Here is a 22,867-nt window from a genome sequence, read left to right as displayed (position 1 = left end):
CTGAGGTATCTATGTCCCAGGATTACGAAGGAAGTGAATAAGGTACATAAAAGCTTGCAGGAAATAGCTGACAAAAACGGGGTTGATATAGACAAGACAAAACACTTGAGCAGGAGCTATAGGTTGGACTTCGGAACCACAGATTTTGAACACATGAGGTCAGCAGGTATGAAGGCGCACCTTAGAGAATTGCTGCAGAGTGCACAAGTGTGGAGGTGCTTAGACAAGTGGGAAAGCAGGTGGGTAAAGAGAAAGGAAAAGAGGAGGGACAGTGCTACAGAGCTCAATGACAAAAGACCACAGAGTAGCGAGGCAGTAACCATGTTACCAATGAGGGAGACAGCAGGGGGAAAGTTAATACATGTACCATGGCACAGAAGCGACATTCAGTCTTTTACGGATGATTTTCCCAAACTGAGGGAGAAGCCGATTGAATGGTATCAACAGACTGACAGGTTTGTGAAGCTTGCAAAATGTCTCTGGGAAGACCTGAACACTCTCTTTGAGATTGTGGTTCCAGCAGATTTGTGGGAGGATTGCAAAAGAGCTGTAGGTTGGCCGACAAGTGAACCAGAGAGAGACAGGGAGACGGGTGCACCATCACCTATGGTGATGAGCTTGTACTATAAGGTGATTGAGCATTTGAAGACGAAGGTTGCCGCGAAAAATGTGGATTGGCAGAAGATCGATCGAACGGCCCAAGAGGCTAAAGAGTCGATTCATAGTTACTATGAGAGGTTGTTGAAGGCGTTTAAGAACTACAGTGGCACGGAAACAATAGAGGCGAAGGACATGCTTCATTTTGTGTTCAGATTTGTGGAAGGGCTGAGACCAGAGATAAGTCAGATGATAAAGTCGCATTTGATTTGTTGGCAGTCGAAACCGATTGATGAGGTGTTAAATTATGCGAAATACTGTAGCGACGAAATTGAAGTGAAACAGAAAAGGTTGAAAGAGAAGGTGATGATGATGCAACTTAAAGCAGCTCAGACAGGTCTGCAAGGTTTGCAAGGGATGCAAGGGTTCCAACCGCAGGCACCGCAATTGCAGCCGCAGTTGCAGGGAAATATGATGTTTCAGCCACAGGCCAGAGGCAGAGGCAGAGGAGGTTTTGCGAATAATGGTCCGGATTTGAACACTGTCGTGACTGGTGTGCAGGCAATGAAGAAGGTGATGCCGTGTCACGTGTGCGGAATTGTCGGTCATTGGAAACGCGAGTGCCCGATGGTGGTGCAGGAAGGTGCAGGTGCAGGTGTTGGTCAGCAAAACAATGATGTCAGTGCATTTCAGACAATGAGGGGACCGAAAATGAGAGGTCCAAACCCAAATTTTCAGACCGTAAATCAGTTGCAGGGATTACAACCTATGCAGCCGCAGCAGATGCAGATGCCTCGTATGCAGATGACGCAAATGCAGCCAATGCAACAGCAGTTACCCATGGTAACTAATCAGCAAATGCAAATACCTTTGGCACCAATGAGTCAGCAGCAAGTGATGGTTCCTCCACAGGTCTCGGGTCAGGTAATGAGTACAAATGGCACCGTACAACAGTTCCCACTACACAGTGAGAGTGGAATAAACAATGTATGGGAGAGTGAAAGTTCAGAAGAAGAAGGAGATTGTGTGCTTGCAGCATCCTTGGAAGTTGATCAAAAGGGTCCGTACTTAGAGGGAAGAGTAATGGGTCATCGTGTTTCATTCTTGGTTGACACAGGAGCCACACGTTCAACTGTTAAGAGCAGTGAAGTACCAAATTTGCCACTCTCAGGGAGGACAGTTCAAGTGGTAGGAGTAGCAAACAGGCACCTGACGAACCCAATAACAGAACCGGTATCAGTCAGCATCGGTAACTATCAAGGGGTACATCAGTTTGTGGTATGTGACTCAAGCCCGATAGCACTGTTAGGGAGAGACTTGTTGTGCAAATTGGGTTGTTCGATTATGTGCTCGAACGAAGGAATAACAATCCAGACGAGCAGTGATGGGGAAGAAGAGGACAGTGTAGAGGGGGATGAGATGGAAACTGTCGATGAAGAATATCCTCTGATTTGTCTTTTCCCGATGATAACTGAAGAAGATATTCCAGCCGAATTACGGGAAACAGTCGGAAAGGAAGTGTGGGATATGACAGGGAAAGAGGTGGGATTGATGAAAGGAGTGGAACCAGTGAAAGTGACTGTAAAGCCCAATGCAATCTTTCCCCAGACTCCACAATACCACATGGCACAAGACACCCTCATGAAAGTTGCCCAACTTATTGACGAATTTGTAAAACAGGGAGTACTGAAAGAAGTGTTAAGCAGTCCATGTAATTCACCAATAATGGGACTAATAAAGCCAAGTGGAAAGGTCCGACTAGTGCAGGACTTGAGAAAAATAAATGACATCATAGTCAAGTGTTGCCCTGTCGTACCAAATCCAGCTGTGATAATGTTTCAAGTCCCTTGCGATGCCGAATGGTTCTCAGTCATCGACTTGTCACAAGCATTCTTTTCTGTGCCTCTTTATGAGGACAGCCAATTCCTCTTTTGTTTCAAATTCCTAGACAGAGTATACAGTTGGTGTCGAATTCCTTAAGGGTTTTCTGAGTCACCGTCAATCTTCAATCAGATTCTAAAGAAAGATTTGGAGGCATTAGAATTGCCATTCGAGTCAACCCTAGTACAGTACATTGATGACTTACTGATTGCATCAAAGACAGAAAGTGGCTGCACAGCCGACACCATTGCTCTGTTGAACCATTTGGGAAGAAATGGACACAAGGTGTCCCCTTCCAAATTGCAGTTCTGTCAGAAGAAAGTGAAATACTTGGGTCACCAAATAGAGAAAGGGTCACGGAGAATAATGAAGGAAAGAATAACGAGTGTACTTCAAATGAGTCCACCAAAGACAAGGAGGGAGGTGAGGAAGTTTTTGGGAATGGTGGGCTACTGTCGCCAGTGGATTCCCAACTTCTCAACTCTAGCAAAGCCTTTACTGAAACTGACCCAGAAGGATGCCTTGGATCAAATTGAACTGTAAGGAGATGAGATGGATGCTTTTGTTGAATTGAAAGAATGCATGTGCAGGGCTCCAGCTTTAGGTATGCCTGACTACACAAAGCCTTTCACATTGTTTTGTCATGAACGTGATGCATGTTCTTTGTCTGTCTTGACTCAAGCCCATGGTGGCGTAAACAGACCAGTAGCGTATTTTTCAGCTACTTTGGATCCGGTCGCAGCAGCACTCCCAGGGTGTTTGCGCGCCGTAGCAGCAGTTGGTATCAGCCTCACTCAGAGTGAAGGAATAGTGATGGGACACCCAGTAACAGTCATGGTCCCTCACTCAGTTGAGATACTTTTGACCCGCTCCCGAACGCAACACATGACCGGAGCAAGACTCACAAGGTATGAAACGATAATTCTGGGTTCACCGAACGTGCAGCTGAAAAGGTGCACTACGTTGAATCCAGCAACCTTGCTTCCTGGTGAAAATGCTGAAATTGAGAATGCTGAAGACGTCGAGCATGACTGCCTTCAGGTGACTGAATTTTGCACAAAACCTCGACCGTACATTAAGGATACTAAGCTTGATGAAAATGACCAAATTGTTTTTGTTGATGGTTCATGTCTAAGAGATGGGATGGGAATTTTGAAAGCAGGATATGCTGTATGTACTGTAACAGGTGTCTTGGAAGCGGGCTGGCTTCAAGGAGTCTATTCTGCACAAGTAGCAGAACTTGTAGCCCTTACAAGAGCATGTCAACTGTCTGTATTGATGAAAGTCACCATTTACACTGATAGTCAGTACGGGTTCGGAATTGTGCATGACTTTGGACAACTGTGGTCACAGAGAGGTTTCCTGACTTCTTCAGGATCCCCAGTGAAAAACGGGGAGAGAATAAGGGAATTGTTACACGCCATTCAAATGCCAGCCGAAGTTGCAGTGGTAAAGTGCAGTGCTCATACAAAAGGACAGGACTATGTTTCTCTGGGAAATGCATATGCGGATCAAGTCGCAAGATTTTGCGCCTTGAATTGTATATTGCTCAGGGATGAATGGAATTCGATAAGTGAGCCAGAACTCGAACAAGCTGAAGCATTTGCCTTAAAGGTTGTAGATACAATAGATGAACTAAAAGCATTGCAGAATAACGTCAGGGAGGATGAGAGAGATTCCTGGATTAAATCACAATGTATAAAGAGACCAGATGAGTTATGGGTTTCAAATGAGGGAAAATTTGTTTTGCCAAACAGTCTCTTATCACAGCTTGCGCGGTTCTATCATGGGCAAGCTCACCTAGGGAGAGATGCCATGATAAGATTGTTTAAAACTGATTGGTTTAACCCCAGATTTCGTCAAGCTGCAGAAGCAGTTTGCCATCGATGTGTCACTTGCCAGCAGATGAACCCAGGAAAGGGAACGGTTGTGAACGCGAGCCACATTGGTAGAGCAAGTGGCCCGTTTAGTCATATGCAGATAGATTTCATTGAGATGCCTGTGCATGGAGGTCTAAAGTATGTGTTGGTGATTGTGTGCATTTTTAGTCACTGGATTGAGGCATACCCTACACGTAGAAATGACAGCCTTACAGTTGCAAAGCTATTGTTGAGAGAGTTGATACCACGTTTCGGATTCCCGATCTCTTTAGAATCAGATAGGGGAAGTCACTTCAATAACGAGGTGATAAAGTTACTTTGCGAAGCGCTGAACATTGAGCAAAAACTGCATTGTAGCTATCGCCCTGAAGCATCAGGATTGGTGGAGCAGATGAATGGTACACTGAAATCAAGAATGGCGAAAATATGTGCATCGACAAATTTGAAATGGCCTGACGCATTGCCCTTGGCGCTAATGTCAATGAGAAACACCCCTGATAGAAAGACTGGATTGTCTCCGCACGAAATTCTCATGGGCAGGGCTATGAGACTTCCTGCAGTTCCCGCAAACGCGCTTTTGAATATTACAGATGATATGGTGTTAGACTACTGCAAGGGTCTAGCTGACGTGGTTCGCTCTTTCTCTCACCAGGTGGAAGCAACCACCTTACCACCGATCCAAGGTCCAGGACACGCACTGAAAGCAGGTGACTGGGTCGTGGTAAAGAAGCACGTGAGGAAGTCGTGTCTGGAACCCCGTTGGAAAGGCACTTTCCAAGTGATCCTGACGACAACTACCGCTGTGAAGTTTGCGGGGGTTCCCAACTGGATTCACGCCAGTCACACAAAGAAAGTGTTGTGTCCCACAGATGAGGAAGTTGAAGCGCTAAAACTGCCAGTGCCTGATAAAACAGTGCTGAGTGCTGAGACAGAACAAAACCGAACTGAAAGCGAACAGGCAGAAGCAGGAGAGAGAGAGATATTATTGGAGGACGAAGAGACAAACTCACTTGGGGAAGACCAAGGAGAAAGTTCAGACAGCGACGAAGCAGCTGAAGGTGACAAAGAGCCTGAAGCAGCTGAGGGTAGCAAAGAGCCTGAAGCAGCTGAGGGTGACAAAGAACCTGAAGCAGCTGAAAGTGATACAGAGCCTGACGAAAGTAAAGGTGACGAAGGGCTCGAAAAAGGTGAAAAAGCAGGAGAGCCTGATCCGAGGAGGGCTTTCCCAGAAGCAGACGATACAGAAAAAGAAAAAGAGAACGTGATTGATTCCCCAGAAGGAGGGGACAAGGCAGAACAGAACGAAACAGTTCAAACTTCTACAGAAAAGGTCGCAGGTCCAACAAATGGACATGGTGCAAAGAGGAGACTAAGTATATCACCAGTAAAACAAAGGACTGGAGAAAGTTTGAACGACGGAGGAAGGCCAAAAGTGAAAGAGAAAAGAAAGGAAGTGTCTGTCGTGGTACCATCCCCGAGTGAAGAAAAGGACTTGACAAAAGAGGAAAGTACCAGCGAAGCAGAATCGAAAAGAGAAGCAAAATTGAAAAGGAAAAGGATACCGAATAGGAGATATTCCGGTCCAGAATGGGCATATGCAGTCAATGATGATTGGACTGACGAATTTGTATCTCTAAGCATCGAGAACGAAGAAGAAGAGATACCAATAGAAAAGAAAAGTTTTATGGACAGTGTTGATTGAAAGGGTGATAAATGACATTGCCTGCTACAATCTAAAGTGATAAAACCAGCTGAGACATTGTTAAACCGGATGAGACATTTGCTAAACCGATAAAGACTGAGTTATTGCCGAATTGAGACAAATGCTGCTAACCGATAAGTGACTGGCCTCTTGAAGAAGACTGTGTGAACATTGCGCTCGTTCAGCTTTGTAACTGAATTGCTAAATAGTTTCTTTATAGGTGCTTCTAGCTCTCTGATTCTATACAGATCATGACGCAAAACAGTAGAAAGAAATATTGTAAATATGTGTGTATAGGCTTGATAATTGCATGTGTACTAATAATAATGGCAATAGTGCTTGCAATGCATGGAAAGGGTGAGAATGAGAAAATTGACGCTTCTACTTTTGCTCCTGTTACTGTCACTGAACTAACCGCATTGAAAAGATTAGAAATAGATGAGAGACTCTTGCATGATAAGAAAGAGCTTTCATATAATGTTTTCTATCGCTTGCTAACAGAATATGTTGAGACTATGGATGCGAAAGATTGTTATGTGTGTACACAGATACCGACATCAGTAAAGGAAGGGGTGACTTATCACCACATGCCTCTTACATACAGGATTACATGTAGTATAGTAATGTCTAGATTTTATGGTCAAACTAACATACAGTATTTTTACTCGAATTATGATGTTACCTTTGCATATGTTCCTATAATAGCGCAGCTAAGCCAGATTGCTAAAGATTGGGATGCTAAAATAATGAGGGAATTTTTCGAGCCAATGCTACCTTTTGAAACGGCTCACGCTCATAGGGAAAATCTTACCTGCTCGCTCTCTGCAGTAGAAATAAGCTTTTTAGATCGTACAGATGATAGAAGGGCACAAATGAATGCGAAATTAGAAAAAGAGCTACATAAGAGGACTTCAGTAGATAATTATGATTTTGCCGCAATAAAGACACAAGGGAGAATAGCTTTAGATGCTTGGCATGTAGGGAAATTTTGTATATATCGAGGTGAATCTTATTATGATAACATTTTTGTAGGAGCGAGTGAGTGTAAACATACGTTTATCTTTAAGGCCAAATGGACATTCATGATGAACAGACTTGACCCTGTCATTCCAGGTGTATATTACATTTGTGGGTATAATGCCTATTATCGTCTTCCAAAGGGATGGTGGGGGAGATGTTATTTGGGTATAGTGTTCCCAAAGGTTTATCAACTGGACGACCTATCGATGATTCAAAAGACATCTGGATCCCATCGTATCCAGAAAAGAGAGACCGCAGCTGCTGTGGTAGGAGATATATTTGGAGCCATGATTCCTTCATTGGGAGTTGTGTTGAATTCCATCAAAATAAGAATGTTGTCTACTATAGTGGATAACATGTTGACAAAGTTTTCAGGTGCTATAATCCTGATAGATGCTGAACTTGCAGCGGAAAGAGCTATGACTCTTCAAAATAGGCTTGCTTTAGACATTCTTTTAGCAAAGGATGGCGGCGTTTGCAAAATGCTTGGTGCACGACACTGTTGTACGTATATTCCCGACAATAGTGTGAAGATTAAAACTATGCTTGCTAATCTAACAAAAGAGAGTGCAGATTTGAAGGAATTGAAAGAACCAGGAGTGTGGGAGAAGGTTGGAAAAGGACTTGCTTCAGTGGGAAATTGGATTGGGGGAATTTGGAATGGAATATTACTAAAAATAATACAGGGAATAATAATTGTACTGATTTGCTTATTTGGAATTTGGGGAATAAAAAGGGGAATAATAATGATTATGGAAAGAATTAAAAGAAGGAAGGAAGAGAAAATAATGAAAAGAATGGCAGAAGAATACAAAGCGAAAACTAGGGGAATTAAAAGGAAAAGAGAACTGACAGAATTTTAATGGAATAAAATTTGTGGGCATGGGTTGGTGTGATGACAAGTAGTCATCAGAGGAGGGATTGATGAAGCAGAAAATGAAGGTTTTACATTTATTAGCGCTTAAACGTAGTACTGCAATAATCATGTGTGACTTTAACCAAACTAATAAAGATTGTACGGGGAGAAAATGTGCCCTTAGAGTAGTTTGCCAACATTTATAAGCGTGCTTTATATAACGTGATGTATTAGAAGTGCACTAATCCGACATAATCGTAAATGTGTGCTACAATTTGCTTGTTTGAAATGTTTTAGCTTAGCATTACTTTAGTGGAGGCTTTGGCCTAGTTGCCTGGTCTCACGGTTTAGATGCTCGTAGTTTTCCAATGTGCTATTAAACGTGTATTTTTGCTTGAAGCTGTACTTTTCCACTGAGATCGTTCACATGCTTATCTTAAAGTTTCGTGCCAGCTTGGCATTTTTCTCTCCTTACTCCAAGGTCAATCTGCAGGTGCGGACAATGGAAGCTCTGAAAGTGAGTTAATTGGTATAAAATGTTGCAACTTGCGTACCCATCTCCAAGGATAATGTATGCTTAAGTAAAAGCTTGAGAACTGTTGTTTTTGATTGGACAATTTGAAGCTAACCTATGAACCCTCCAATGGAAGACCCTACTGGATTTGAACTGTTGTCTATAAAAACCAGGTGCACAAGAAGAAATTAGGCCATTACCAGCTATTGCCCGACATTGCGTTATTTCGTAGCTATTATGGCCCACCTTGCTGCGACGCCATTTTGAATGAGACCTTGATGCTTTCTCTAATCGAGAGAAAGAGACTTTAAATGATTCTTGCCCTAGAGACTTTAACTTTGATCCCTTTGCATGAAGTAGTAGTTTATTTTGCCGCCGTGAGGCAATTGCCCCGTACACTTTGCCCCTTTGCCCCGTCCCATGCTGATCGAAACGGTACCCATGCTGATCGAGAAACGGTACCTGTGAGACGAAGACTTCCTTGTATGCTGATCGTAATTGGTAAATATGAAAGGAAATTGTACAATTGCATTGTGTTTCTTTTAGGTAACCAACTGCTGATTTTGATAAGATCCCTAGTTAGGAGTTTTTCTAAATTAATGTTGCTAAATTGTTTTCGCATGAAGTCCCACATGCCGATGCTAATTTGAGGTTAGATGAGGATTCCTTCTGTTGCACGATGCAATTTGAGACCTTGTTATGCTGACTAAATGTATGCAATTAGCTCTTTACAGATTATCGTATTAGTGATTTGCATTGCTATTATCGAATGTCTTGTGATTCAAATGCTACATAGATTGCACCTGTTTCGCCGTTATGGACAGCTATTAATGTTCATTTATGTTTATCATTTGGTGTTGAGACACATTTATATTGTGCTAGCTTTGTTACTATAGGGAAATAAATTCACTAACTTTGAATAAACTGGTGTGGTTATTCCTGACTGAAAGGTCAGGGTTCGCCGAAATGTATTCTGGATTAATTGTTAAGTGTTATGTTGATCAGGGTATTGCTTATGTTCGTTATTGATTATTGATTTGATGCAATTGATCGATATAGAGTACGGAGAGTTCCACTTAGCCAAAAGATTGATCGGCCTAAAGAGCGTCCAAATACAGGTAAATTATTAGTACGGACCGCTCTATCAATACCTCTTGTGACTAATGTTCCTGCTAGGGAGAGAGAGATGGGAGTTTTGTCTAGCTACAGTTTTCACTTGCCATACAGTAGCGTAGAGGGTTAATATGCCTGCTGCAAACAACAGAACTATATTTTATGTGGATAGCCGAGTAGATTAGTAAAGCTAGCATTTACAAGCCCTTTAAAATGAATGAATGTATGTGACAGGGGGGCTATGGAAAGATGAGGAGCACCTTTGCCGGATGGTAGTGAGTGAATCCGAGGAGGTGGTCATGGAGTGGGGGGGAGCCAAAAAAGACTGTCGCACAGGGAGCCACCAGCGCTAAAGCCGGCCCAATACCTAGTCTCTCTGAAGGTCTTCCTATTTCCTCCTGCCCCCTTGTCCAGTAAAGTCAACATCTGTTGTTTTTTTTGGCCACTCATGTTCTGTATTTAACATCCATAATGGTAATGTAATCCAGTTATACCTTTTTATCCCTGAGACGAGTTTAAATAGTTTTTAGCATCAGATGTTGGGTATAATATGTTATTTACACTGCTAAGGTTGATGAATTTGCCCCTTATTATAGGGTTATGTTCACTGTTGTATATGTTCACCGTGCCTACTCCGTTTGCTGTTTGGTACATGAGCGCTTTATAAAAATGAAAATTTAATAATAATGCAGCACGATCTGCGATATTTCAAGTCAAAAACCACATTATGAATTCCTCAAAATGTAATGTTTTTGAAAGGCTCCATCCACAAAAAAAGACATTTTACAAATATTTAAGTGGTATCACCCACTGAGAGCACAGCTCGTGTGGGTACAGCAGTCAGACTGCAAGTAACGTACTAAATAAAACCCATGTACGGTGCAGTACCAGAAAATCATGGGAAAAATCTGTGACACGAGAATATCGACTACAAAAATATTGTCAAGGTAATTATATATAGGCAGTGTTTTAAATGCGCAGGTACTGTCCACTACTGAGTACCTGAACTTCTTTAATTTGAAAGGGGGAGTACTGGCAATTCTCATCACTGCTTCAGTACATCTAATGGGAGAGTAACTGCACTTCTAAGCAGCATGCAGGTACTCTGGATAGTGGGTACCAGGACTTCTATATTTCCATTTAAAACACTGTATACGGGTAAGGACACATACCCAAGTCTTTAAATATGTATCTTGACAACACACAAACTGTGTGTGTGTGTGTGAAAGTGTTCACATGTTATTCAAGGTGCACAGCTGTGCAGTTAAGAATAGTGAATCTATACTTCTATACTTACCAGCATACACTCACCATGACAACATTCTGGTTGGTAATCAGTATTTTGGCTACAATATTTGGTGCACTGTTAGACCTGGAATCCTCGGCTTGGTTCCTCCTAAACCTTTTGCCCTTTGACCTCCTATTTTGCTGGCCTTGTTTTGCCTGGCTTTAGGACTCTGGGCACATTACCCGCCTAACCACTAACCCGTGTTAAAAAGCATGAGCTCTCTGACAAAATTAGGGTAACATTGACTTATCTATGATTGGCATATTTAATTTACAATAAGTTCTCAGTAAAGTGCTGTACTTGTGCCCAGGGCCAGTAAATTAAATGCTACTGGTGGATCTTCAGCACTAGTTGTGCCACCTACCTCAGTAGCCCCTTAAACATGACTTAGGCCTGCCATTGCAGAGCATGTGTGTGCAGTTTTAAACTGCCATGTAGACCTGGGAAGTTAATCCTATTGCCAGGCCCAAACCTACCTTTTTAAAACATATATGTCACCCCTAAGGTAGGTCCTAGACAGCTCTAGGGCAGGGTGCAGTGTATTTAAAAAGTTGGACATGTACCTTTTATTTTTACATGTCCAAGTAGTGAAAAACTCTTACATTCGTTTTTCACTACTGCAAGGTCTATCTCTCCCATAACATTGGGACTGCTTTATTACATTTTAGAAGTGTAATTTCCAATTGGGAAAAGATATGCATTTCAAGGTTGGTGTCTCTGGACTCACAATTTTAAATCACAACTTATGGTAAAGTTGGATTTTAAGTTGCAAGTCTGAAAATGCCCCTCTTAGAAATTGGCATTTTCTTACTTTAATCATTCTGTTCCTTTGCCTGTCTCATAATATATGTGTAGGTTGGGTGACAGTTGGGCTTTGTGACAGACATCCACACACAAAGGGAGCCTGGATGTGCAATCCACATCCTGATGAGCCATTAACTCTTAAATGGGTCATCCTGGGCAGGATGGGAGGGAGGGAGGGAGGAGCTGACACTTGCACCTGAATGGGCTGTGCCTGACCCCACACAAAGAACAGCATAACCCCTTGTAGTAAGTCCGGATCCAGGGCAGGAAGGGCAGGGACTCTGTGCACTTCATAGGCCTCTCTTTGAAGTCTCGCCCACTTCAAAGGCACAACTAGGTATAAGAACTGGACCTCAGACACCACCAAATCAGTACACTTCTGGACCTGAGGACTTTCTGACAGGAAGAAGGACTGTGGTGCTGCTGAAGGGACTGTCACTCTGCTGGTCTTTGCTGGACTCCTGCTCTACTGTGCCTACCCTACTGCCATCCTTGCCTGGGAGTAAGAAGGACTGGACCTGTATCTCTACATCCCCAGAACCAAAGTGACTCCAAGGCCTTGCTGGCTCACCTCCTGTTCTGAATTCTCAGGGACATCAAAGACTCCCAACAGACGTGTTGCACCTTCTGGACTCTGTCCTCAGAGTCCTGCTGGGTGGTGCCAATCCAGTCCTGTTCCATTTGAAGTGGTTTTGGTAGCTGTTTTCTACCAGAATCCACACATCAGTTGTTGTGCTGGTCAGAACTGACGTATCCCCTTTGATGCCACCGCATTGCCACCACAGGAGACATCGCATTGCTAGGAGTGAAGCTCGACGATGATGCATCACCTGTATCTAAGGGGCTCAACAGGACACACCGCTGATTGCACAGTTTGGAATTGACGTTTCACCTATATTGCCAGGATCAACAGTGATGCACCTCGCATTGCTTCTTGCATCCTCCCTCAACGCAACCCTGAACCAACGTACTGATTTCAGCAGGCCAAGGCTGGTCCCTGTATCCGACCAGCACTCCATCAAGGTTGGCCTGACTTTTCAGGTTTCATCTGGTCTAGCGCAACCAGATAGCCCCCAGTGGCGTTTCATGCTTTTGAGCAACTTATTTGCAGATATTCTTTAAACATTCATATCTCGACTTCTACTTATTGGATTTTTTAAGTTTTGGTCTTCTTTTGTTCATTAAATTAAGCTCTATTCTTTAACATGGCATGGGTTATTTTGTGGAGTGCTTTCACAGTTTTACTGTTTTAAGTGTTGCACAAATAATTTACACATTGCCTCCTAATTTAAGCCTGCCTTCTCTGTGCCAAGTTACCAAAGGGTGAGCACAGGTTAAGTTAGGGTATGTATCTGACTTAACCTGACTAAGGCTGTGGTTCCTGCTTGAATAGGGTGCATTCCTCTTCCAACCAGAAACCCAATTTCTAACGAGCACAGTATTTATATCTGTGATATTCTGACATACAACCATATACCTCTCTCTATGCCACACATGTACCCTTCTCTGGGCATTCTAGAAACTCCTCTCTTGACTTCCATATGTGTTAGCATGCAGAGGGTACTATAAAATGAACTTGCTTGTATATTATAAACACATCATTGCAATGCAAGAGCACTGTAGATAAGATTAACGAGTATGTTTGATGAATTACTGCACTGCATGCAAAGCTGTAGGCACAACATACCTATATACTGGGCTGAGTTTCCGGCATTCATGTGACACTGTAGGAATACTATTCCTTGTAGTGTAACGTATCATTAGCATGCAAGGTGTAACTATAATAACAACCTACCAGTGCAATGTAATTATATTTGGCTATTAGAATACCGAGAGTTGCTCTAAACTGCACCTTCTGTTAGGCTATGAACATAGAAGTGGCCACTATGAATTCACTCTGTCTGAAAATTGAGTGATTACTTCATACATGTAATGCTGCACATGACTCATGACTCCATTATGTCCTTACTGTACAGTAGTTACCAAACAGTGTCTCACCTTCAGGAGTTCCCATGCAGGCGCCTCAAACTTCTTCTGTATCTCAGTTATCAAGACATTGAGAGAGGTTATTTTATTGGACAGTTTGGCTATAATTGCATTTTCTACTCTGGTAATTGTATTCTCTATCTCTTCAAGTCTCCCGTTCAGTGTAGCTTCATTTTTTTCCAGGAGCTGGCGCAGTTGTTCAATGCCACCTTTAATTTTCTCCTTCTCTTCTCTTAGCTTGATCTGTGAACAGCAGAGAAAAACTGGTTAGACTTTGTGAGCATTGTCATACTTAGGGTACAGGTCCACGAAGGGGGAGAGAGGAAGGTCAGGAGGTTCTGTCAAAGGCCCAGCTATAAGGAAGAAGTCCTTTTCTTCAGTTCGCATCTGTAGGTTTTTGATACATCACCATGTACCACCTTCCTTCTTTCTGACTCTCCCATTCGCCCCCTTGTAGGGCAAACAGGTACTTACCCAAGGAAAATCAGTACTCTCGGCTAGCTCGGCGATCTACGTGAGGACTGTGTAAGGGAGATTCTAGAGAAGTGAATGTCAGTCTCAGCTTGTCAAGGCAGGCGCTGCTTGTAGTAGGAAGGACATCTATATGTAGCAGAATGTCAGTGCCCCGGACAGTGGGCAGGAATTTATTTGATTAAGGCCTGGGTCTCGTGGTGTGAAATGGAGTATGTTAGTAAGGCTCCTGTACTGCTACAAGTCGTTAGGAACCTAAATTGCTGCAAGGCATCTTAAAGGTTTGAAGGCCTAATTTGCCCAGCGGATACAAACCACAATGTAGTCAGAGTTCAGAATTTGGAAAGCTACAGCCCCAGAGAATGTGAGTACACAGTCCAGTGCAGAGACAGTCGAAGTCCCAGAAACAGGGCTGTGTGTAGTGATTGGCTGAACCCAACCGTGAGTGACAGACAGGTGAGAATGGAAATGAGTTAGGAACCCACGAAGTCTCAACCCTTGGGTTAAAGAGCAGGAGATACAGGAGAGGAGGACTGCTGTCCAGAAAGAGAGAGTTAGGATTCTTCTTGTAAACTGACAATGTCCCCCTGAGAGGTAAATACTGTGTGACTAAATTTCAGTGTTAGTACTTGGGGTCAATGGCCTTACAATACCACTGAATAGACTTGTTGCAGATATTAGAGGACGTTATTCTCACACTTGCCTGGAATACTTGTGTTTGGCTTATCAGGAGAAGTGTGTCTCACGCTAAACTGGAATAAGAGGGCTTCCGTTGCGGTGAAACTTATTTCTTACCGTAGCCTGTAAAGGGAAAGCATGAGTAATCAGGTGAGATGAAAGAGATTCATTAAGGCATGTCACCTGATAAAAATGGACAAAATGTGAAAATCTGTCCATAAATGTGGAATAACATGCAATAGTGTTCATTGAAACGTTGATATCCAGAGCTTATTTCCTATTCCAGTGTATAACTATCTAGTATCTATGTGCAGGAATGGTGTACAGTAACTGGAATGGTTGCTTTTGTAAGGTGGCATTCAATATCTCGTTCTATGCTTCTGCTTTAGCCCTAGACTGTGGTTGGTAGTTTATGTTTTGGCCTACCTGTCCTGGTAGGGAGTTGTGCTCATGTTGTGTCACACCATTTCTGGGAGAGGCCCTTGCTCCTATGTCTCCAGCCACAGATGAGGGTCGTGCTCCTGTGTTATGTCATCCGTCTTGGTAGCTGGGTGTGTTTTTGTGTTATGTCCCAAGTCATATGAGATGTTTGTGATCAATGTTGTGACACAAGTCCTGGCAGAGGGCTGTGCTCCTGTGCTGCGTCACCAGTTCTAGCACAGATTTGTGCTCCTGGGGTCTATCCAGTCCTGGTAGAGGGTTGTTCTCCTGTGGTGTGTCCCCAGTTCCTTAGACAGGTGTGCTCCTGTGGTTTGTCATCAGTCCTTGGGGAGATTTGTGCTTCTTTGTTGTGACATGAGTCTTGGTAGAGGATTCAGCTCCTGATTTCCCAATCCTGGCACAGGGCTGTGCTCCACTATTGAGATGCTAGTTCTGGTAGAGTGTTTTGCTCCTGTGTTGTGTGTGTTGTGTCTGAGGTCCTGATTGAGCTCTTGTGTTGAGATTTGGGTTCCTTCACTGTCAGGAGTCCAGGCAGAGGACTGTGCTCCTGTGTGGTTGCACCAGAATGGGAGATAGTTGTGCTCTTATGTTGTTTCACAAGTTATTGTATAGGATAGTACTTCTGTGTTGTGCTCTTTGTGTACCAGGTATTGCTAGAGGGTTGTACTCCCATGTTATGTCGCTAGTCCTGGCACAGGGCTGTGTTCCTGTTTTGTGTCACCATTGCTAGTAGATGGCTGTGTTCCTGTGGCTTTTCACCAGTCCTGACAGAGTTGTGTGCCTGTGTTGTGTGCTCAGTCACATTATACAGAGTGATGCTCTGGTGTTGTGACACCAGTCCTGGTAAAGGGGTCTCTTCCTGTAGCCTCAGTCCTGGCACAGGGTTGTTCTCCTGTGCTGAGTCACTGACCCTGATCAAAGGTTGTGCTCATGTGTTATGTCCCAGACCCATTAGATGGATTTGCTCCTGTGCTGTCTCCCTTGTCCTTGTAGATGGGTGCGCTCCTCTATTGTGTTGTTGTTGTGCTGCATTTCCGTACTGTCATGAGTCCTGCCACAGGGTTGCTGAAGTGTGTGATGTCAGAAGTCCTGAAAGAAGGTAGTTTCACCAGACATAGCAGAGGGTTATGCTCCTGTGTTGCCTCACTACTTGTGGTGTGGTAGAGGGTTGAACTTCAGGATAGTGTTTTGTGTGTACCAAGTATTATTAGAGAGTTGTGCTACTATGCTTTATCACCAGTCCTGGCTAAGGGCTGTTCAATGCATGCTGTGTCTTTAGTCCTGACAGAGCGTTGTGCTCCTGTGCTGTGCCACTAATCCAGAGAAAAGATTGTGCTTCTGAATTGTGTCACTAGTTTTCTTTACAGATTGTGTGTTGTGTCACATGTCATGGTACTCATTTCTGAAGAAGCAAAGTTCCCTTGTGAGTAAAAAATAAAGGGTGATAAGTATAGAAACACAATGAAGTCTATGAATAATATCAAAATGGACAATTTTATACATTTATTGAGTCAAAATATAAAAACACTGCAGAAGGGAAACAACCACAAGGACAATTATAAAAGACTTCCATACTCAGGCATTTCACAGGTGAATTAAATGACACAATGGTAAAGTTACTAACTTAAAGTACCTATGCTCCTTCATCATATAAACAGATAAGGCAAACTAAGTCAAGGTACTATGCTTGATGACATTTCGATCCCTTAACCAAATATAGGGATCATCATCAGGACATCAGAAATTATGCCTGACATACACTGTAAGGTTACTATAATATGTGTAACCATAAGCCATGGAGACCAATTGGTAGTCCTACATTCCATAGGTAGCGCCAGGTACCTAATGAGACGCAATAAGAATGCAACTAAACGGACTCCAAATGGATACTGGGGGTACACAATTACTTTAGTTCGATAAGTAAAAGTAGCATTCAACTTGTATGGTTTTGAAACCTATACAAATTGGGGATTGTGCAACCAGAAATTGAAGGAATACTGGATATGTAAAGGCCTGCATGAAGGCGCGTCCATGGTACACCATTAAAATTAAGTTCCTGTAGTAGCATGAGTCCTGGCAGAGGGTTGTGCTACTGTGACTGCAGTAGTCCTAGGAGAGGGTTGTGTCCCTGTGTTGTCTCCAAAGACACAGCAGAGGGCTGTGCTCATCATTTATGGTAGATGGCTGTGCTCCTGTGATGTATCATTTGTTTTGGCAGAAGTTTGTGCTCCTATGTTATGTGGTGGCAAAAAGTGGTGTTCCTGTGTTGTATGCACAGTGCTATAAGGATGTGCTCCTGTGTAGTGCTCTGTGTTGTGTCCCCAGCACCAGTAGCGAGCTGTGATTCCATATGCTGTTACTAGTCTTGGAAGAGTGTTGTCATGAGTCCTGGCAGAGGATTGTTCTGACTTGAGCAGTTCAGGTTGAGGGTTGAATTTCAACAAGGTATCACCAGACATTTTGTGTCACTGGTCTGGTAAAGCATAGTCCTCCTGTGTTTTGTCACCAGTAATGGTAGGCCGCTGTGCTGTTGTGTTATGCCTGCAAGTGTGATAGAGGGTGAGCCCCCATGAAGTATCACCAGCCCTAGTAGTGGGTTGTATTGCATTGGCCCTCTCATGACTCCAGACAAATGGCAAATTGAAGACAGCAAAGGTTTAACCAAAGACTCTAGAGTAGAGCCAAGTCTACCATGGTTTCCTAATCAAAGAACAGTGGAATATGTCTTTAATGAACTGAAGCGACTGAAAGGAGACATTTAGAGAAATATTAAATACATATAATCGAGGTGTTGTGTTTGGTTAATACCCAAGATCAGTGCACACACTACTGATCTTATTCTGCCAAGGCATGATGTCTAAAAGTAAAAAACATGTCCAGGTTAATGTTTTGAGTCTTGTGGGAGGGGATAAGAGTTGAGGTGTAATGTTGAGTGTTGCAGTACAGGGCTTTATGTAAAAGTCATGGCTCTCACTGAAGTCAATGGAGGGCCCTCTCATGATGTGGCTGAAGTGCCTTGGCTTATAAATTATTCTAGCTTTTGAACTGCAGCACCTGGAGATTTCTTGAAAGACTATAGTTCACACTCTCTGATAGGAAGTTGTGTTAATCCAATTTTTCAGAAGTAGTCTTTTGGTTATAGTCCTGAGCTCTGGGTGTTTCTGGTTGCAAAGGCATTTCAGCGTGAAACTTCAGGAGGCGATTACAGCATTTAGTTGAGAGTTAAGAGTAATGAAGAAGTTGGTTGCTTTCTTACAGAGAAAACTATGATTCAAGATACAACACCTCATACACAAACAGCTAAACCTTAGATAGTTTCTAGGGGAGCTAAAGGCAAGAATGCTCTTAAGTTTCCAAGTTCCATATGTACTCAGATTGTCAGAGAGTTTTTCTTTCAATCTGTTATTTGCAGTCCTGTTCAACCCATTATTAATTTAGGACTATAAGTCCCAGAAAACAAATAATAAGTAAGGGCCTGTGAAACTTGAAAGATATGAAGTTAGGAACCCTGGGCCTGAGTTACAGTTTAGTGGATGTGTACTTTGTCACAAACGTGATGGATATCCAGTCCACCTTATTACAAGTGCATTATATCCTAATGCACCTGTTTCTAAGACACAGGCCCTCATTCTGACCCTGGCGGTCGGTGATAAAGCGGCGGCCAAGCCTCCAACAGGCCGGCGGTCTAAAATATGCAATTCTGACCCTGGCGGGAACCGCCAACACAGCCCGCCAACTTAACACTCCGACCGCCACAGTGGTACAAACAAACAGCGCGGCGGTTCCCGCCAACAGCCCGGCGGCAGACAAAATACCGCCCACCCTATTACGACCCACCAATCTGCCACCTTTTCCGGGGCGGGAGCACCGCCGATAAGAACACGGCGGAAACAGACTACGAACGGGAAAACGCTCACCTCTACGCACTCCACGCGAGATTCCGGCAGTATGGAGCCAGAGTTACAGGTCATCCCCGCACTCCTATTCCTCCTCATATACCAGGAGCACGCCCGGCGGCGCGGAAGACATCGGTGAGTACTGCACCTACGACACAGGGGAGGGAAAAGATTACCGGCACACACCCACCCACCCACACCCACTACAACACACACATCAATGCATTCCCACAGATCACTGTCACAACCCACAAACCACCCCCCTCCGAAATAATGCAAAGACCAAAAGAAGAGATCATAAACGGGCAGATATATTGAAATATGTACGCCATTAATCCCAAAAAATAAATAAACTATGTACAAAATATATACAGCTACTAAATGTAGTCCAACCACTGTCCGTGGATCACAGGGGTCCTGTGCAAAGGGGCAAGGCCCAGTCCCACGACAAGAACTCCACGGAGAGAACACTGCAGGGGCATCAGAAAGAAAATAGGACAGGCACCTCAGGGGGAAGGGAAGGGGGGGCACCTCAGCCACTTGAGTACACGACGCCAGATCCACGAGGGGACTCCATGACCACTGGGCCATCCTGGGGAGAGCAAAGCCACAGTCCATACAGTCCATACAGTGGGTGGCCTGCCCACTGGGCCATCCTGGGGAGAGCAAAGCCACAGTCCATACAGTCCATACAGTGGGTGGCCTGCCCACTGGGCCATCCTGGGGAGAGCAAAGCCACAGTCCATACAGTCCATACAGTGGGTGGCCTGCCCACTGGGCCATCCTGGGGAGAGCAAAGGCACAGTCCAAACAGTCCATACAGTGGGTGGCCTGCCCACTGGGCCATCCTGGGGAGAGCAAAGCCACAGTCCATACAGTCCATACAGTGGGTGGCCTGCCCACTGGGCCATCCTGGGGAGAGCAAAGCCACAGTCCATACAGTCCATACAGTGGGTGGCCTGCCCACTGGGCCATCCTGGGGAGAGCAATGCCACAGTCCATACAGTCCATACAGTGGGTGGCCTGCCCACTGGGCCATCCTGGGGAGAGCAAAGCCACAGTCCATACAGTCCATACAGTGGGTGGCCTGCCCACTGGGCCATCCTGGGGAGAGCAAAGCCACAGTCCAAACAGTCCATACAGTGGGTGGCCTGCCCACTGGGCCATCCTGGGGAGAGCAAAGCCACAGTCCATACAGTCCATAACAGACCCCACTGCCACTGGAGGAGGCAAGTTGGCCAGAGGACATCCTGCAGCCCTGCCCGAGATAGATCCTGCCCTGCCACGTCTGCCAAAGGGCCAGCGGTTCTTGCCCTGAAGGGCCCAGTTCAGCGGTTCTTGAGACGGCGGGGCCCAGTTCAGCGCTTCTTGAGACGGCGGGGCCCAGTTCAGCGGTTCTTGCCTTGAAGGGCCCAGTTCAGCGGTTCTTGCCTTGAAGATCCCAGTTCAGCGGTTCTTGCCTTGAAGGGCCCAGTTCAGCGGTTCTTGCCTTGAAGGGCCCAGTTCAGCGGTTCTTGAGACGGCGGGGCCCAGTTCAGCGGTTCTTGAGACGGCGGGGCCCAGTTCAGCGGTTCTTGCCTTGAAGGGCCCAGTTCAGCGGTTCTTGCCTTGAAGGGCCCAGTTCAGCGGTTCTTGCCTTGAAGGGCCCAGTTCAGCGGTTCTTGCCTTGAAGGGCCCAGTTCAGCGGTTCTTGAGACGGCGGGGCCCAGTTCAGCGGTTCTTGAGACGGCGGGGCCCAGTTCAGCGGTTCTTGCCAAGAAGGGCCCAGTTCAGCGGTTCTTGCCTTGAAGGGCCCAGTTCAGCGGTTCTTGAGACGGCGGACGGTCTATGGCCAACTGCTAAATGCCTGGTGGTGCCCTCCTGGGCAGCGGGGATGGTGCTCCTTCACTGCCCACCTGGGCTGTGGGTGGTGGGGCCCTCCTGGCCAGCTGGGCTGGGTCCTCCCTGGGCAGCGGCTATGGGGCTGGTGGGCTCTCCCGGGGCAGCTGTGCCGGTTCCTCCCGGGGCAGCGGCTATGGGGGTTGTGGGCTCCTCCTGGGCAGCAGGCCTGCTGCCTGACCTCTCCAACTTGCTGCCCTTGCCCTCCTTAGTCGTCGGCCTGTGGCCCTTTCCTCCCTTTGGAGCTGTGGCTGGTGACTGTCTCTGGGTGGTGTCCGGGGGGGATGTAGAAGGCGGGCTCCTGCGGCGCCCCTTCCGCCTTCTGCTCCTCTTCCCAGGGGGTGGGCTGGCTGTCCCCTTGCTGCTGGGCGAAGATCCAGACATGCGGGCTGGCGGGCTCCAATACCCCTGCACCCTTGTCAAGGGGGCTGCAGGGCTGGTGGTGGCTGAGGTGCTCTTCTTACCCCGACGAGAAGGAGGGGGGGGCTCAGGGTCAGGAAAGAAGTTAGTAGTGGCGAGGAAGAGCTTCTTGGGACAATGGAGAGTGGTAGGTACAGTGGGAATGGGAGTGGAGGGAGAGGATGTGGTTGTAGGTGAGTCACGTTTGCTGTCTTTGGGTGCAGGTGCAGGAGGGATAGGCTGTCGTGAGGTGGATGGCTGTTGGGTGGGTGGGTGGCTGCGTTTGTGTGGTGTGGAAGAGGGGGTGACAGACACAGTGGGAGAGGACACAGGGGACGTGTAAATGGCAGTGGGGGTGGTGACTGCACGTGTGCGGACTGGAGTGGAGGGTGTGCTGGTGATGGAAACACTGGCTGATGGTGAGGTGAATGGAGGTGTGAGTGTAGACGTCACAGGGAGGGAGGAGGGAGACGAGGAGGTGGGGGTCACAGAGGTGGTAGTGACTGTTGGCATGTCTGCATCGGAATGTTGCGTGTGTGAATGTCTGCGTGATCTGTGGTGCTTATGTTTGGATGAGCTTCTCTTGGGTGTTGAGGTGTGTGCAGGCTGGTCTGATGGTGTGGGTGGGACAGGCAGAGGAACAGGAGACTGGGAGGAGGGAGTTAGTAGAGGCAGGCAGGAGACAGGGACAATGGCTGCCGTCAGTGCTGAGGCCAGAGCCTGGAACGATCGCTGATGGGCAGCCTGACCCGAATGAATGCCCTCCAGGTACGCATTGCTGCGATGAACCTCCCTCTCCACCCCCTGGATGGCATTCAAAAGGGTAGTCTGCCCAACAATGAGCGTTCGGAGGAGGTCAATGACCTCCTCACTGAGGGCAGCGGGGGTAACAGGGGCAGGGCCTGAGGTGCCTGGGGCGAAGGAGATGCCCGGCTTCCTGGCAGAGCGGGCACGGGGCGAACGCGGAGGGGCTGCTGGGAGGGCGGAGATGGTGCGCTGGGTGGCGGCTGTACCTGTAATGGCGGGGGGCACGGATGGTGCCACCCCCGCAAGGGAGCCCCCTTCCGAGGACGTGTCCGTGTCGCTGCAGGCTCCAGTCGTCCCCGTCGTGGAGCTCCCCTCGCCCTCCGTCTCACTGGTCCAGTCTGACTCTGTGGCATGGCCCTCCTGGGCCATGTGAGATGCAGCTCCCTCCTGCCCCGATGCCACTTCTCCTCCGCCTGATGATGCTGATGCACACAAGCACAGAAAGACAAACAAAAAGGGGGGGGGAGAGAGAAATAAAGGGATATTGATTACATGGATCTCCGGTACAGTTAGCGGACATGACAGACACAGATGCCCCCTGCACTAAGTTGCGCACTTGGGGTCCGCTACGCATTCCGTGGAACATGCCCTACACGCCTAGAGTTGACAACTGCACCCATGGATGACACGGCCCAGGGATGGCTGTACTGACAAAC

General features: G+C 46.0%; 1 protein-coding gene across 1 annotated transcript in view; it reads right to left on the bottom strand.

Moving 5' to 3' along the window:
* The window catches only part of LOC138292676 (E3 ubiquitin-protein ligase TRIM39-like), a 75,643-nt gene that overhangs the window by 31,157 nt on the left and 21,619 nt on the right, over positions 1 to 22,867 (bottom strand). Inside the window, exon 3 of the mRNA XM_069231392.1 lies at positions 13,654 to 13,884. Within this exon, the coding sequence (XP_069087493.1) occupies positions 13,654 to 13,884 (231 nt within the window). The remainder of the gene's footprint in view (positions 1 to 13,653; positions 13,885 to 22,867) is intronic.

Source organism: Pleurodeles waltl, chromosome 4_2, assembly GCF_031143425.1.
Source record: "Pleurodeles waltl isolate 20211129_DDA chromosome 4_2, aPleWal1.hap1.20221129, whole genome shotgun sequence".
Lineage (NCBI taxonomy): Eukaryota > Metazoa > Chordata > Amphibia > Caudata > Salamandridae > Pleurodeles > Pleurodeles waltl.
Note: the sequence above shows the minus strand (reverse complement) of the source record. Positions and strands in the feature narration are given on the sequence as shown.